The sequence below is a fragment of the Hyperoodon ampullatus genome, assembly GCF_949752795.1.
Source record: "Hyperoodon ampullatus genome assembly, chromosome: 10".
Lineage (NCBI taxonomy): Eukaryota > Metazoa > Chordata > Mammalia > Artiodactyla > Ziphiidae > Hyperoodon > Hyperoodon ampullatus.
In genome coordinates this window covers 19,931,785-19,944,583 of record NC_136923.1, presented here as the reverse complement: position 1 = coordinate 19,944,583, position 12,799 = coordinate 19,931,785, and the positions used below count along the sequence as shown (strand labels likewise).

General features: G+C 39.6%; 1 protein-coding gene across 7 annotated transcripts in view; it reads right to left on the bottom strand.

Moving 5' to 3' along the window:
* Positions 1–12,489, bottom strand: part of FOXP1 (forkhead box P1) — a gene marked incomplete at its 5' end in the record, with an annotated part of 227,711 nt that extends 215,222 nt beyond the window's left edge. For all 7 annotated transcript variants that reach the window (XM_079713295.1, XM_079713294.1, XM_079713297.1 and 4 more), the window contains one exon: positions 12,316–12,489. In XM_079713295.1, the coding sequence (XP_079569421.1) occupies positions 12,316–12,489 (174 nt within the window). The remainder of the gene's footprint in view (positions 1–12,315) is intronic.
* Positions 12,490–12,799: the final 310 nt, after the last annotated feature.

The following is a 12,799-nucleotide window of genomic DNA, read 5'->3' as shown; positions in this document are numbered from 1 at the left end:
TGATTCACTTTGTTATAAATCAGAAACTAACACACCATTGTGAAGCAATTATACTCCAATAAAGATATTAAAAAAAAAAAAGTACAATCCCATAAACATACAAAAACTATTGGTAACTTTTCTAATGGGCTTTTTCAGGTTTTTTTCTCCCACCAATTACTGTACTATAATTTTTTAAGTTAAAAATGTTTATAATTGATAAAGTTATTAAATATTCTATAAGTGTGTGAGTCTTAATGGGTACTTATTACTTCTAACTTATGTATAACCATTCATTTAACCTTTCTTCTAATGTCAGTGATTTAGGGTATTTTTTATTTTTCGTATCATAAATACTACCATATCATAAATACTACCATAATGAACATCTTCAGGTATAAATCCTTCCGTTTGCTTCACATTATTTCTGTCACATTATTTAGTGTCACATTATATAGTGTCACATTATTTCTGTAGGTTAGATTCCTAATGATGATGATGATGCTAAAGATAAGAATACCAGCAGCTAACACTTACAGACCCATATACTCAGAATATTAAACACTGATATCATCCCCATGTGACGGATGTGTAAACTGACGCGCAGAGAAATTAACTGACTTGTGCAATCACCAAACTAGTAAGTGGCAGTGCAGAGTCATGACTGAGGCCAAACAAGCTGGCTCCATCATTTATGCCTTTAGATGCTCTGTCTTTTCCAGTGGTTATCAAGTGTGCCCTAGCCAGCAGCAGAGAATGGGTTAGAAGCACCAGAAACGCAAATTCTTGGGCCCCATCCCAGATCTACAGAATAAAGTACTCTGAGGGTGGGTCCTGCAATCTGCTTTAAGACGTCGTCCTCTAAATGATTGCCATACCTATAAAAGTTTGAGAACTGCTGCTGAATGCTATACAATTGCTCAGTAAAAGCGTTACCCTGAATCAAAGGGTGTGACCTGTTCTAAGCCTCCTGCTACACAACACTAAACTGTCCCCAGAATGGGCTACACAAGTTTATATAAGCCACATAAGGGGGTGCCAGGGCTGTATGCATCATTTACTGTAATCTTTGCTAATGTGGTCAAAGATCTTCCAACTAGTATATAGTGTTCTTCAGTTAGAAAAGCTCAAGAGTATGTAAACCTGGTGAATGCCTATGAAGAAACATAAAATGACTCTCAGGACCTGTGCAGAGTGCTTTATATGACCTTATTTTCCGAAGTTTCCTTCAGAGCTGGCATTTATAGTGCTACATTTAAGATATCCAAGAACTAATTCCAGGGACACATTGGTAAGCATTTAGAGCCAAAAGAGGAAACCTTTTCCAAATTAGAGATAGGTCACTAATACACTTAACATTAATTAAACATAGAAAAATCTGGAAACATTTGTCAAAACACTGAACCAGCTAGCAAATCTAATTAACATGCAGTATGGGCTGTAGAGTGTTTTAATTGGGGGTGGGATGCACATGAAACTGTAATTGCAAAATTACACAAACACACACGTATACACACACTTTTCAGAGTGAAAGGTGCTCAGGTTTCATCAGATTCACAAAGGAGGGACCTTAAAAAGGTGAACAATATAAGAGTCATGGAATTAATGATATGACCTAAGGCAGAGAAACCCACCTACCTGGAAGAGTAAAGAGATTTTTCACTAATTGGGAGATCCTGCAGAATGATAAGTCACCTGATAACAAACTTAAAAATAGAAACAAACAAGAAGGTAAGAAAAGAAAGAAGAAAGGCAGAAGGGAGAAAATACCGCGCCAGTGCATTTTCTAGGAAAGACCGTCAGTTCATTAAAATAGCTGGATTGAGTAAAGATCTTCAAATTTGACAACTATTTTAAAATAAGGTACTATGGTTTCAGTTGTTCTAGCTATATGATGAATAGAGGTGAATGAGCTAAAATTCAATATAAAAGTATGTGAAATACGGACACCACCAACCAAATGACCAGCCTTGTCAGCTCTCATCTAATCTCTGGAAATCATACACTCAACTCAGGCAATGGTCTGTGTAAACAGATAGGCCCCGGACCATTTCCTGGAGACCAATCAACTCAGATGCTGGCATCCAGCATAAAATGACCTCTACTTACCATATGCCTCCAGGCCTTCCACAATAGAAAACCACCCTTGCTTCTCACCAAATTAAAAATGACAAAATGGCAAAGATACACCTCTTGGCCACTTAGTATCTAAATCATAAGCCAAATCCACATAGCTCAGTATATAACCTTCTATTCATCATCTCCTGACTGAAAGGGTTCAACTAAATCAGCTGGTGTGCACATACTGAGTTACTGTTTCCTCAGTTTTATCAGTGTCTTCAAAAATTCCACCAATACAGACACAAATAAACTCTTCCTCTCTGGGTTACTGAAGATTTATTGCTTAAATCAAGTTATCTGTCGATTAATCAGTTGCATCTCTTCCACAGCTTATCTTCATGTGCTTTGAAATTGTTACTAGTATTTAATGCACATGTTTAGGTCTTGTTCTAGTCCAATTAGCTCATGAACTTTACGAATGCAGGGAGTTATTGAGGACATTTCTTTGCATCTTCTAGCCAACCAAGAGACTACGAACGTAAGATATGCTACTTTCTAATGCGAATTTTCTTTGGTAGGAGAACCACGGCCAAAGATGTCTGCTCTTCAAGTGACTCCTTCAGTGTCCCACCCTCCATTTTCTTAGTAGGCTGGCTGATGATTCTTCTAACCACCAACTGTGCCAAAACTTTTCATTTGTAAGATGCACACAGTTAAAGGATTAGAAAGCAACCCTGCAGGTATGATGACAACTACCCGTTAATTTACCATTTTAGAAAATGCAAAAGAAGTCTTAAAGTATGAGATATATACATATATATGGATACTTTAGAAAAAAAGGAGGGAATGATCCTTCAGTTTTGTTACTTGACAGTAAGAATAGAAGGTTCTGGAAGGCAAATCTTGCCACGTCTGCCATTCACTAATCCAGGGGGTCAACAAACTTTTTCCATAAAGGACCAGGTAATAAGTATTTTAGGTTTTGTGAGCCATACATTCTCCGTTGCAACAACTCCCCTCTGCTGTGGTAGGGAGAAAGCAGCTGTAGACCACAGAAAAAAGGGGCATGGCTGTATTCCAACAGAATCTTTATTTCAAAGAATAGGTGGCAGGCCAGATTTGGCCTCTGCCTTAGTCCACCGACCCGCAGTATGGTCTGCAGGTTCGACACAATGCTTTATACCTAGAACTTACCCAAAAAAGGTAATGGGTAATGAATGGCTGAGACAAGTTTAAAATAATTCCAGAACGCAATCTTGACAATTATAATTGTGAATCACTACATTACAGGATATCATCTTGACAATTATAATGGGGAATATCGCATACCCAGTTTATGCATGATGCCTTTCTTTCCCTCTTACAGCATATTAATGGTACAGTAAGTCTGTATATAAATGCCCATAACATATCCATAGAATACACGGCACAAACTTTGTGTTTTTAAGACAAGTGTAAATCTAACGAAATAAATCAGCAGATCATGATAAAAATGCATGTTGCCAAGGCATTTTCATTTAGTACCTTGGCATGTTGAATTTCTATTGCGTGGAAATGGAAATATCATCACGAGGAGGGAAAAAAAATGAGGCAAGTTAAGCAATATTATCACAGTATTATTTATCATACACATTAGGACCAAAAATAGTCAGGAAAGAATGAGCATTATGTCATTCTCTCCCAGTCTTTAACCTTCAAAAGGGTGTTCAGTTCATAGAGAGGTTAACAGGAGTCAATACAAGAGGCTATAAAGATGGAACTACTTCCTACCACGCAACCTTGAAAAAATAACACAATCATTACAACAATAAAAGGCTACTTTTGCCCTGTTCTAGGATGTTACGTCTTATTTTATTAAATTTTTCCAAAACTCTTTCTTCCTTTGGCTCTGAGAGGCCTGGCTCTGCTGTTGAGAAGCAAAAGACATTTTACGCACAATTTTCCCTCCACACTAGAAAGAGGTATACTGTGCCCTTCAGTGAACATAAAATTGATATTATCATCTCTTAGTTTATATCTCACTGCTTAACCTTCAGATTAAAAGTTATTGGATTTGAATGACTAAGACATCATGTCACCTTCCCTTCAATGTGGAGAGAGGGGTGTTGGGGGTGAGAGAAGGTACAGTGACAAAAACGCCGATTTCAGAACAGATGACACTTGCCTCTCCTGACAAGCGACATGATTCTGACAATTACTTATGGTTGTGTGGATGAGAAAGGGTGTAATAAACAGTCTACTTTAGGAAACTCTGCGGAAGATGAATCTGCGTCAGGAAGTTCATTTTATTTTGGGTACAGTCTCAAAGGCACAGTCTAAAAATGGGGATACAGAGTTAATTCAGGGAGAACCTTAGGGTTACCAACTTCACAAAATAAAAAATCGTTTCGCCTCCGAAGTCAGTATGTGCGCTGTCAGTTTATAGAGAAGATACTGGAAAATACTCTCTCGAGAAGGATTAAAGAGAACAGAGCTTCCTTCCCTCCACCCACCTCTACCCAGGGCTCAACTTCAACTCACAAACAAGCCTTGCTCTCCCTCAGCAGTTGAATCTATACCCCCTAAATAGGTCTTCCAATAGCACCAACTGTTTAATAATTACACATTGTATTTTTCCAACAAAGGAAACACAACAGGCACTCCCTTCACCTCAAAAAAACAAATTCATCTGAGAAACCTGTGTCAATATGAGACACTTTATCAAAGATCTAACTTGGTAGTTTTGTTCTCGAAGAGAGATAAGCACATTCCCTGATCAGTAGGAACACAAGCAGTTTATCAGCACTTCCCATGTGACTTTTGGAAGATATACTCATTAGTAACTGGCAGAGGCTAAAGGGAAAATATTCGATAATTTTAATCTGAATAAACACATACAATCAAAGTAGCGAGTTTGAGTGACATAGGAGGGTGTCTCTTTTTTAAACAGCCTTGAAACAAAAGAGGGACTTTTCCAAAATAAATCCACCCTTTATTTACAAATTATGTTTGTGCCTTCTTTATCATATCATAATAACTGATTAGTAACAGGTAGAAAGGAGCTTGGCTTCTCCTCCCGTTACCCTTCTCTCTTTGTTTCACGGTGCACTGTTTTGCCTGTCGTTCAGATTGGAAATCTTGAATCACCCCTCATAACTCCCACTTCTTGATGCCCTCACATCTCCTATTCCAAAAGGCACTGTCGATTTGCCAACATGCCCTTGAACGCTTGCTCGTGACCCAGGCCTTCCTTTCTCTTTCTGTTTCATTCATTCACATTCATTCACAGAGGCTAAGAACCACTCTCCGCCAGGTACTGTGCTCTGTGCTGAGGAATGAATATCAGGGGATGAGAAAGGCCTATGCCTGCGCTTATGGGGCTGACAGCTGACCAAGGGCTTCCAAGGCAGGAGGAGAAATGCATGGAACAAGGCAGGGTCAACAACATGGTGCCCTCAATGACATAAGGCCTGGGTTGGTGTCCCACTGCTAAATCCAGGACCAAGTGCAATGGCCTCGTCACTACGATTCATCTCTCCAGATCTCTTTCCTTCCAAGCCAGGCCGGGTCCAACCTTCTTTTTTACCTTCAGTCCACCACCTCTTGGATGGCCTTTCTTTTCAGCTTGGAAACCTCCCCCTGGCTTAGGAACTCAAGCCTCCCGCAAACTGACCTCAGTTCAGCTTCTACCCACCTTCCCACCCCTCCAGGCTCACTTTTCAGGCTCCAGCCAAAGAGACCCCCAAGTGATGCTCCCATACTTTCCCAGCACCTCACATAGCAACGTGGTCCCCACATTTCGTCACACATAGGCATGACGCCATAGAGATGAAATGAAAATAGGCAAACAAATGAATAAATGAATTTCAAGAACCTGCAAGCTAAGAAACAAAGTTAAGACATGTTTTGCAGTCCATTTAGCAGCCGCCTTGAACCAAAGCTGAGGCCAGGCCAGCATGTGAAACTCTCTTCACCACATTTTCGTGTGAGAGAGGGGAAAAAAAAATACAGTTGTATTTCCACGAACCAAATCAAACACAGTATTTAGCAAAGGGTCTCTGGAATGGTACAAGTAACACTTCATGATTACAATAGATGTGAGTTCAAAGACCAAGTGATGAAAAGAAACTTTCTAATACGGGGTTCAGTTCCCTATATAAACTTCCTTTTCTCCTGCTTCATCCACCAGTTGCATTTATATTGCTACTCTACTTTGTCATAAAAGCAGTCACCTTGTAACCCTTTTTATCAAGCAATCTGTGCACTACCTAAAAGGACACTACATCAGGCGAGCTATAGGTTTACGTTACACAAACATACCAATTCTGCCTCTTCAGCACTAGTTGTCAATAAAGGCAGGCACTTGCAAAACAGCAAAGTGGGTTGCTTGCCTTCAGAGAACAGATAGGAGCCTGCCAGTTTTGCAGAACAAACTCTCTGCAATCACGGAAGCTAATCTGTCAACAAATTACCATTAAAGTCATCCCTCCTGAAAGTTCAAAAAGATTTCTGATTAGACAAGAGATAGGGAGTATTTTTTTCTTTACTATTATTATGAGCTCACAGGTCAGGGCTGAAAATTACCTTCTCAAAGGAGCAATGCCTTTGCTTCAAGTCAAGAAGGTACACTTCACTCACAGTGAAATGCAGCATCTGGGTTTCTAGTACTACACTCTCTTATGTACACGACTCTTTTTTTTCTGGGCCATCTTAATTTTCAGTGGAGAGATTAATGACACACAACTGTTCAGAAATCAGAACTTGAAAGAATTTCATACAAGGCTCACATCCCAAGTTACATAAATCTTTGACAACAATATTTGGATGGAAGGCAGACCTAAACAACAGAGTAGAGAACTAAATTTAGCATTCAGGGGGAAAGATGCCTTTTCCAGAAATAGCCACGAAAGGAATTGAGAAAAAGTGCAGGTCTGTTATTGTTGTGGCTGCTTTTTCTTTATTTGTAGGAATCATCTGAATTCCTGTCTGTTCCGTTTCAATTTGTTTGATTTTCGCTAACATTTTGGTTGCATTGATTCCTACAAAATATTTTTGACCATCAATATTGTCTATAGTATTTGAACTCCACCTCGTATCCCAGAAGAGGCTATCTGAGCAGAACAATTCCTTTAAATTTTTTTAATTTTATAATTGAAAACTATAGCTTGGTCTTCATCTATGAGTGAAGGAAGGCGCTGGCCCCTATCACAGTCCCCAGCCCCGTGGGGGCACTTAATAAAGATGAATAATCTCTTCTTCTTCTGTACTTTCTTCTGAAAGCTTCCCTCTTAGGATACAAAGATGCTGAACATCTTTACCCTTCCAGTGGCGTCCAGAGACCCTCCCTTTCAGACACAGTCCCTGGCTGCTACAATGGGAATTGGAGGGGATTCCCTACAAAGTTCATAAGCAACCTTTTTCAAAGAAAAAGAGAATGGTAAGGCTGAACTGGCCACTGATACCTCATCTTTGCACCTACAGATACATACCTAATCACCTGGGCTTCCCTCTGTAGAAGGGTAAACAAGCAAAGGATGGCCACTGGAATTTAACACAGTCCCCCACAGAAAGATGGGAGGAGAATGAGAAACAAAGGGAGGGCCCCTATCATACGACCTTATGGCCCATCCAAACACTGACAGCTGTTTCTTCCAGGCATTGTTTTCAACAGAGGCACTTAAAATTTGAAATGTTGGTAGGACATTCTCCCTGTTCTGTTCGATATCCACTAGTAACTTCAGTCACAAAAACTAAAGGAAGGGATTCATTCTGCCATTTTGACAACAAAGAGAAGAATTTCTGAGCATCTCTGGTCCTGTGTAATGACTCATCTTTTACCTCCTTCAATGGCTCATTGGCAAAATTCAACCCAGTGGATCCTCCTCCTTCTCGTTCATGATTTTGCAGAAGCTTCCTATCCTTTCTATTTCTTTTACCTCCTTAATAGTCATCGACTGTTTTTTTCTTTTAAATTATTAACATGAAACGTGTACGTCTTTTGGGCCAAAAGGTCCAACACCTTAAACCAAATGTCAAAGAAGCAATATGAAGCAAACACATCACTTATCCACACTCGCCAAATAATATATCTTTGAATTCCATATTTAGTTTATTTTTTTAAAATGTTCTTCTCACAAGACTACTTCTAAACTGCCCTTCTCATATAAAACGACAGCCACACCTCAGCACTCTAGCAAGCAAAGCTCTCCCTACACTGATCTGCAGACAATAAAAGTGCCAGGTGGTACCAAAAAAAAAAAAAAGAAAAGAAAAAAAGCCCATCATTAAATGGAATGTTGTTAAGAAATAGCTGTTTTATTTAACAGCTATTCATTTTTATTGAATAAACATTTTCTAGTATGCATTCTGTTAATTGACCTGACAGCATATGCTGTATATGGAGAAACTTCTAAACATTATGCTCTATGTAATATGCTTATCTGAAAAAGCTCTCATTTGCAGCAATATGGAAATAAAATCCTGCTTTCTAAAATTCAAGACTTTTAAAATGCATTAATCCACACAGTTTGTGAAATTGCTCTGGACATTTTAAAATCCTTTCTTTACGAAAGAAAGAAAAAAAAAACTTTAGTAATTGGTAATAGTATTTGTTGCTGAGTTTCATAATGGAGTAGTCCATATCCAATACAGAACTTTCACAGACCTAGAAATGGGACAGGGATAATAGGAAATAAAAAGCAGTGATGGTACTGGGTAAAGAATTATTCAATGGCTAAAAGAAAATGTTCGGAAGCATTATCAAATTATATTATTAGAAAACTATTGTTATAAGAGTTTCACGACCCAGATATAAGTAGAGTTGAAACATTACAGAGATAATACATTTAGTTCTGAGGAAGGAAGAGAGTTTGCGAGTGTGTGGGCGGGCTCCTCCAGCTAATGGTAGCACCTCTCCTTGGCCGGTGGCTTCTGAGTGATGATGGCAACTTCCAGAAAAGAATCACCAACTCCACTGCCTAGAGGGTACAAGTCAGCAAAGGTACTGGGTGGGAACTCAGGATGACTGCCGGGCTACAGGCTCCCTGACTTAGTAGCAATTCATCTCCCAGCAATCGTTACCCTTGTAGGAATATTGGCCACGGTTACCAGATCTGCTGATTTTTCAAGAGAAAATGTAAAAGCCAGATTTCTCCCATTTTTCTAGGTGGTCAACAACATAATTAAACACACACACACAAGTCTGTTTGGACCCAATTTAACCAACCTATAGAGCAAACCCAGCACAGAAGTCACTCACTTCACAGCGAATCGTCGTGAAAGCTCTCCATCCTGAAAGGGCACTTGCTCTCATTCGTAATTGTCTTTGGTAATATCGATCAAACACGGAGAGGCTTGCATTTCTGTATTTTAAATCCTGGCACTAGGTAAAAATTCTCCCTATATCGTCAATGATTATACTGGTGCAACTGGAAAATCCTAGAACATTCAGTTTCATACACAGCATAATTAATTCATTTTTATACCAAGTCCTTTTAAGCCAGATCTTTTTGTTCCATGGACTTCTAACATATTTTACAGTTCTAATTCTCTTCCACTGTCCTACATTAATCAAAGCTGTAACCCCTGTTGTCTTTGTACTACAGAGTCAGAATGTGCCCCTGGCGAGGAATGGGGGAAAAGTCAACAGGAATTAAATTTCAGTGCAACTGTTTACTCAACTGTGGCCTGCAGTTATTGAAATTTTATCCGTGGTTTTGTGTGACTACCGCAGTAATGAATTCAGCATGGCTGTGATTTTCTCATTGCTGGTATTCTCACTTCAAGTAAAAACCTGTAGAATAAAAATGACGAAAACAACCCACGTCCATCACGCTGACATTCGGATTTCTCCGAACTGTTTAATTGTAGCAGTTTTCAGTCTGTTAGAAAACTGATGATGCGAGTCCCGTAAAACTTTTTTCAATCCTGTCGGGGTTTTTTTCTTATTTCATCTACAGATTTTCTTTCCCCCCAACAACCTGTTAAGGGCCTCATCATACACTTAGGGAAGTCACACAGCTGTCAGTATTTTATTTTAAAAGACCAAAAAGGCCTGCCAACCACAATATGTGGGGTTTTAGCCACAATGATAGACCCAACTGCTTTCTTCCTTCCCAAAACATATCCTTGGCAATTAGAAATAAAATTGTTATAAAAATATTAAAAGCACTTCGAAGTACAATCCAAAGGTATTGACCTTTATACCAATAACCCGTAACAACGTAATTTCCAAAGTGGTCACAGTCCAGATAAAGAGGGAAGACATGAATAACCAATTTTGCTACTGATGGTTTTCAAAGAAGATGCTGTTAAAATGCATGTATACAAGTTTCTTCTGTGAGGTCAACTTGTGGTTGCTGTTCGTGGGGTCGGGCTGTGTGTGTGTGTGTGTGTGTGTGTGTGTGTGTGTTGATGATATAAAAGTAAAGTTTTTGGCAGGCTTACAACTTTGAGATAGTGGATGATTTTCAGTTTTCCAAATAAAAATCAGAAGAAGTTAATTTTCATTTATCCAATTAACATAATCTAAATACTAATTACTCGGGGTTCATACCACATCAGTCAATAGCCCCACTTCAACCACTCCATAAAGAAACAGTTGAGAGGAGGAGACCACAACAGTGAGAGGCCCGTGTACCGCAAAAAAAAAAAAAAAAAAAAAAGAAACAGTTGACCTTGGCCTCTGTGAAAATGGCAAACCAAATTACCAACTATTTATTCTCAATAGAACCATAAACATCTGAGAATATCAAATGAACAAATACACAAACACATGGATACCTTTCTACCATATACTGATAGGTTTTGTCAATAACCGCATTGGGTGGAATTTGGCCATTTGCACTAATGCAAATGCCCAAAGTTTATACGCAACATACATCATAAATCCCAGCTGATGTGATGCCCAGGAAGCAGGCACTATCGGATTTGAGCTGCCACTAAAAGAGAGATCAAATCACTTCAAGTCCCCTGAATTAAGACCTTAGCTTGTCTGTTAGTTTCCTTCTCTTTCTCTCTGTTGTATCTTTCCCCGACAGATTCCATTGTCTCATGCTGGTTCCACCAACTTCTGATAGACTAACAATCCAATGGTTCCTTATTTGTAAAAAATTCTTACTAAGGAGAAAATAATACATGTTTTAGAGCCTGTCAAAGGCTATATCCCTAAAACAAGAAGGGACTGCCTTGGCTTCTCTGATATAGATTCCAAGAAAATGGTTTGAGAAAAGGTTTGTGTTTTTCTTTCTCTTCCCTCAACCCCCAGCAATTTCCATTTCACTCAGAAAGTCCAAAGATGCACCATTCTTTTTACACCTTTTTCCAAATGGCACCATTACTTTGTACTGAATAAATGAATCAAACACTAAAATGCAACAAAAATCATCTGTTAGCATTAACAAAAACAAACAATATTTCCTAATTACAAGAGAGGCTGGGAAAACAATGCTTATCTTCAAGCAAATGCTATTTAGTTATTTGAATCTGCATCGACACTGGCCACACAATGCCATTTTCTGGGTCACACCCTTTACCATTTGGAAACATTTTACCAGTCACTCCCAGGTACCCACTTAAATGCCTACAAAGGATATAACAGAATGAATACATCGCAACTTACGTGCATTTTGGGGAGCCACCACTAAGAGAGAATTTAAAACATTAACAGGATTTAGTCACATACCAACTGCCATATGTATGTAAGAAACATTTGTTAAGTGGCCCATCTCCCTAAATTCCTCCAGGTAGCAGCAAGCAGTTTCTTACACCGATGCCTATGTTATTGATGTCTTGTTATTTACCCAATTCTGCTTGGGTATTTCCATTTATTTCTATTCTCCTAAGTCACCTACTTTTCTCTCTTATAGCCCTCATTTCTCTTTTAACCTTGATCCCTTATTTTGTTTCTCTCATCATAAGGATTAATAAGTCTATGTATTTATTTTTTGATTCAAGCACTGGGAACCATTTCTCCAAAGATTTGTTTTATTGCAAGTAGTTAAACTTTAGGCTGACATGTTAGAGGCTCAAAGGAAGTGGCCAGAGGTCCACCCAACCTCATTTTCAACCACCATTCCCCAAGACAGAGGGGGCTTCCAAGACTCTACTTCTCAAGCCCTTGGCGGTTCCGTCTCTTAAAGCCAGTCACTGGGGCCCTGGTGCGCTAGTGGCTTCAAAGACGGTGCTTACAGTCAGAGAGCCGGTGAGCACCAGACATTTCACAGCGGTCAAACGTCAGGGTAAGCAGTAGCATCGGCACCCACCACCCTCCACAGCCCCCGCTCCAGAGCTCAGTACCTGCTGCTGCTGCACGTGGGCCAGATCGGCCGCCCCCACGTCCACGGCTGGCGTCTCCCCGTTGGGCCGCCCTTCCCGGAGGCTGCCGCACTCTAATAAGTGGTTGCCGCCGCTTGACCCATTCTGGATGGCTGAACCGTTACTTTTCGTCTCAGTCCCAGATTCTTGCATCATGACTCAAAAACCTGGTAGAAGGATTTTTAGGAGGGAGCCGGGGAGAAAGAAAAAAGCAGCTGTTAGCACAGTTGCTGTACATGAGGAGAAGGGCCCTGCCTTCAGTGTTGCCAAAATCTGTAAACAGTTGTCATTTCCTTTCACTCACGTTACCCCTTAGAAAAAATGGTCCAATTGCCTAGTTTTTGAATACAGAACTGTAGCGCACAGGGAACTCTATCAGTATTCTCTAACAGCCTAGATGGGAAAAGAATCTGAAAAAGAACAGATGTATGGATATGGATAACTGAACCACTTGGCTGCTGTACAC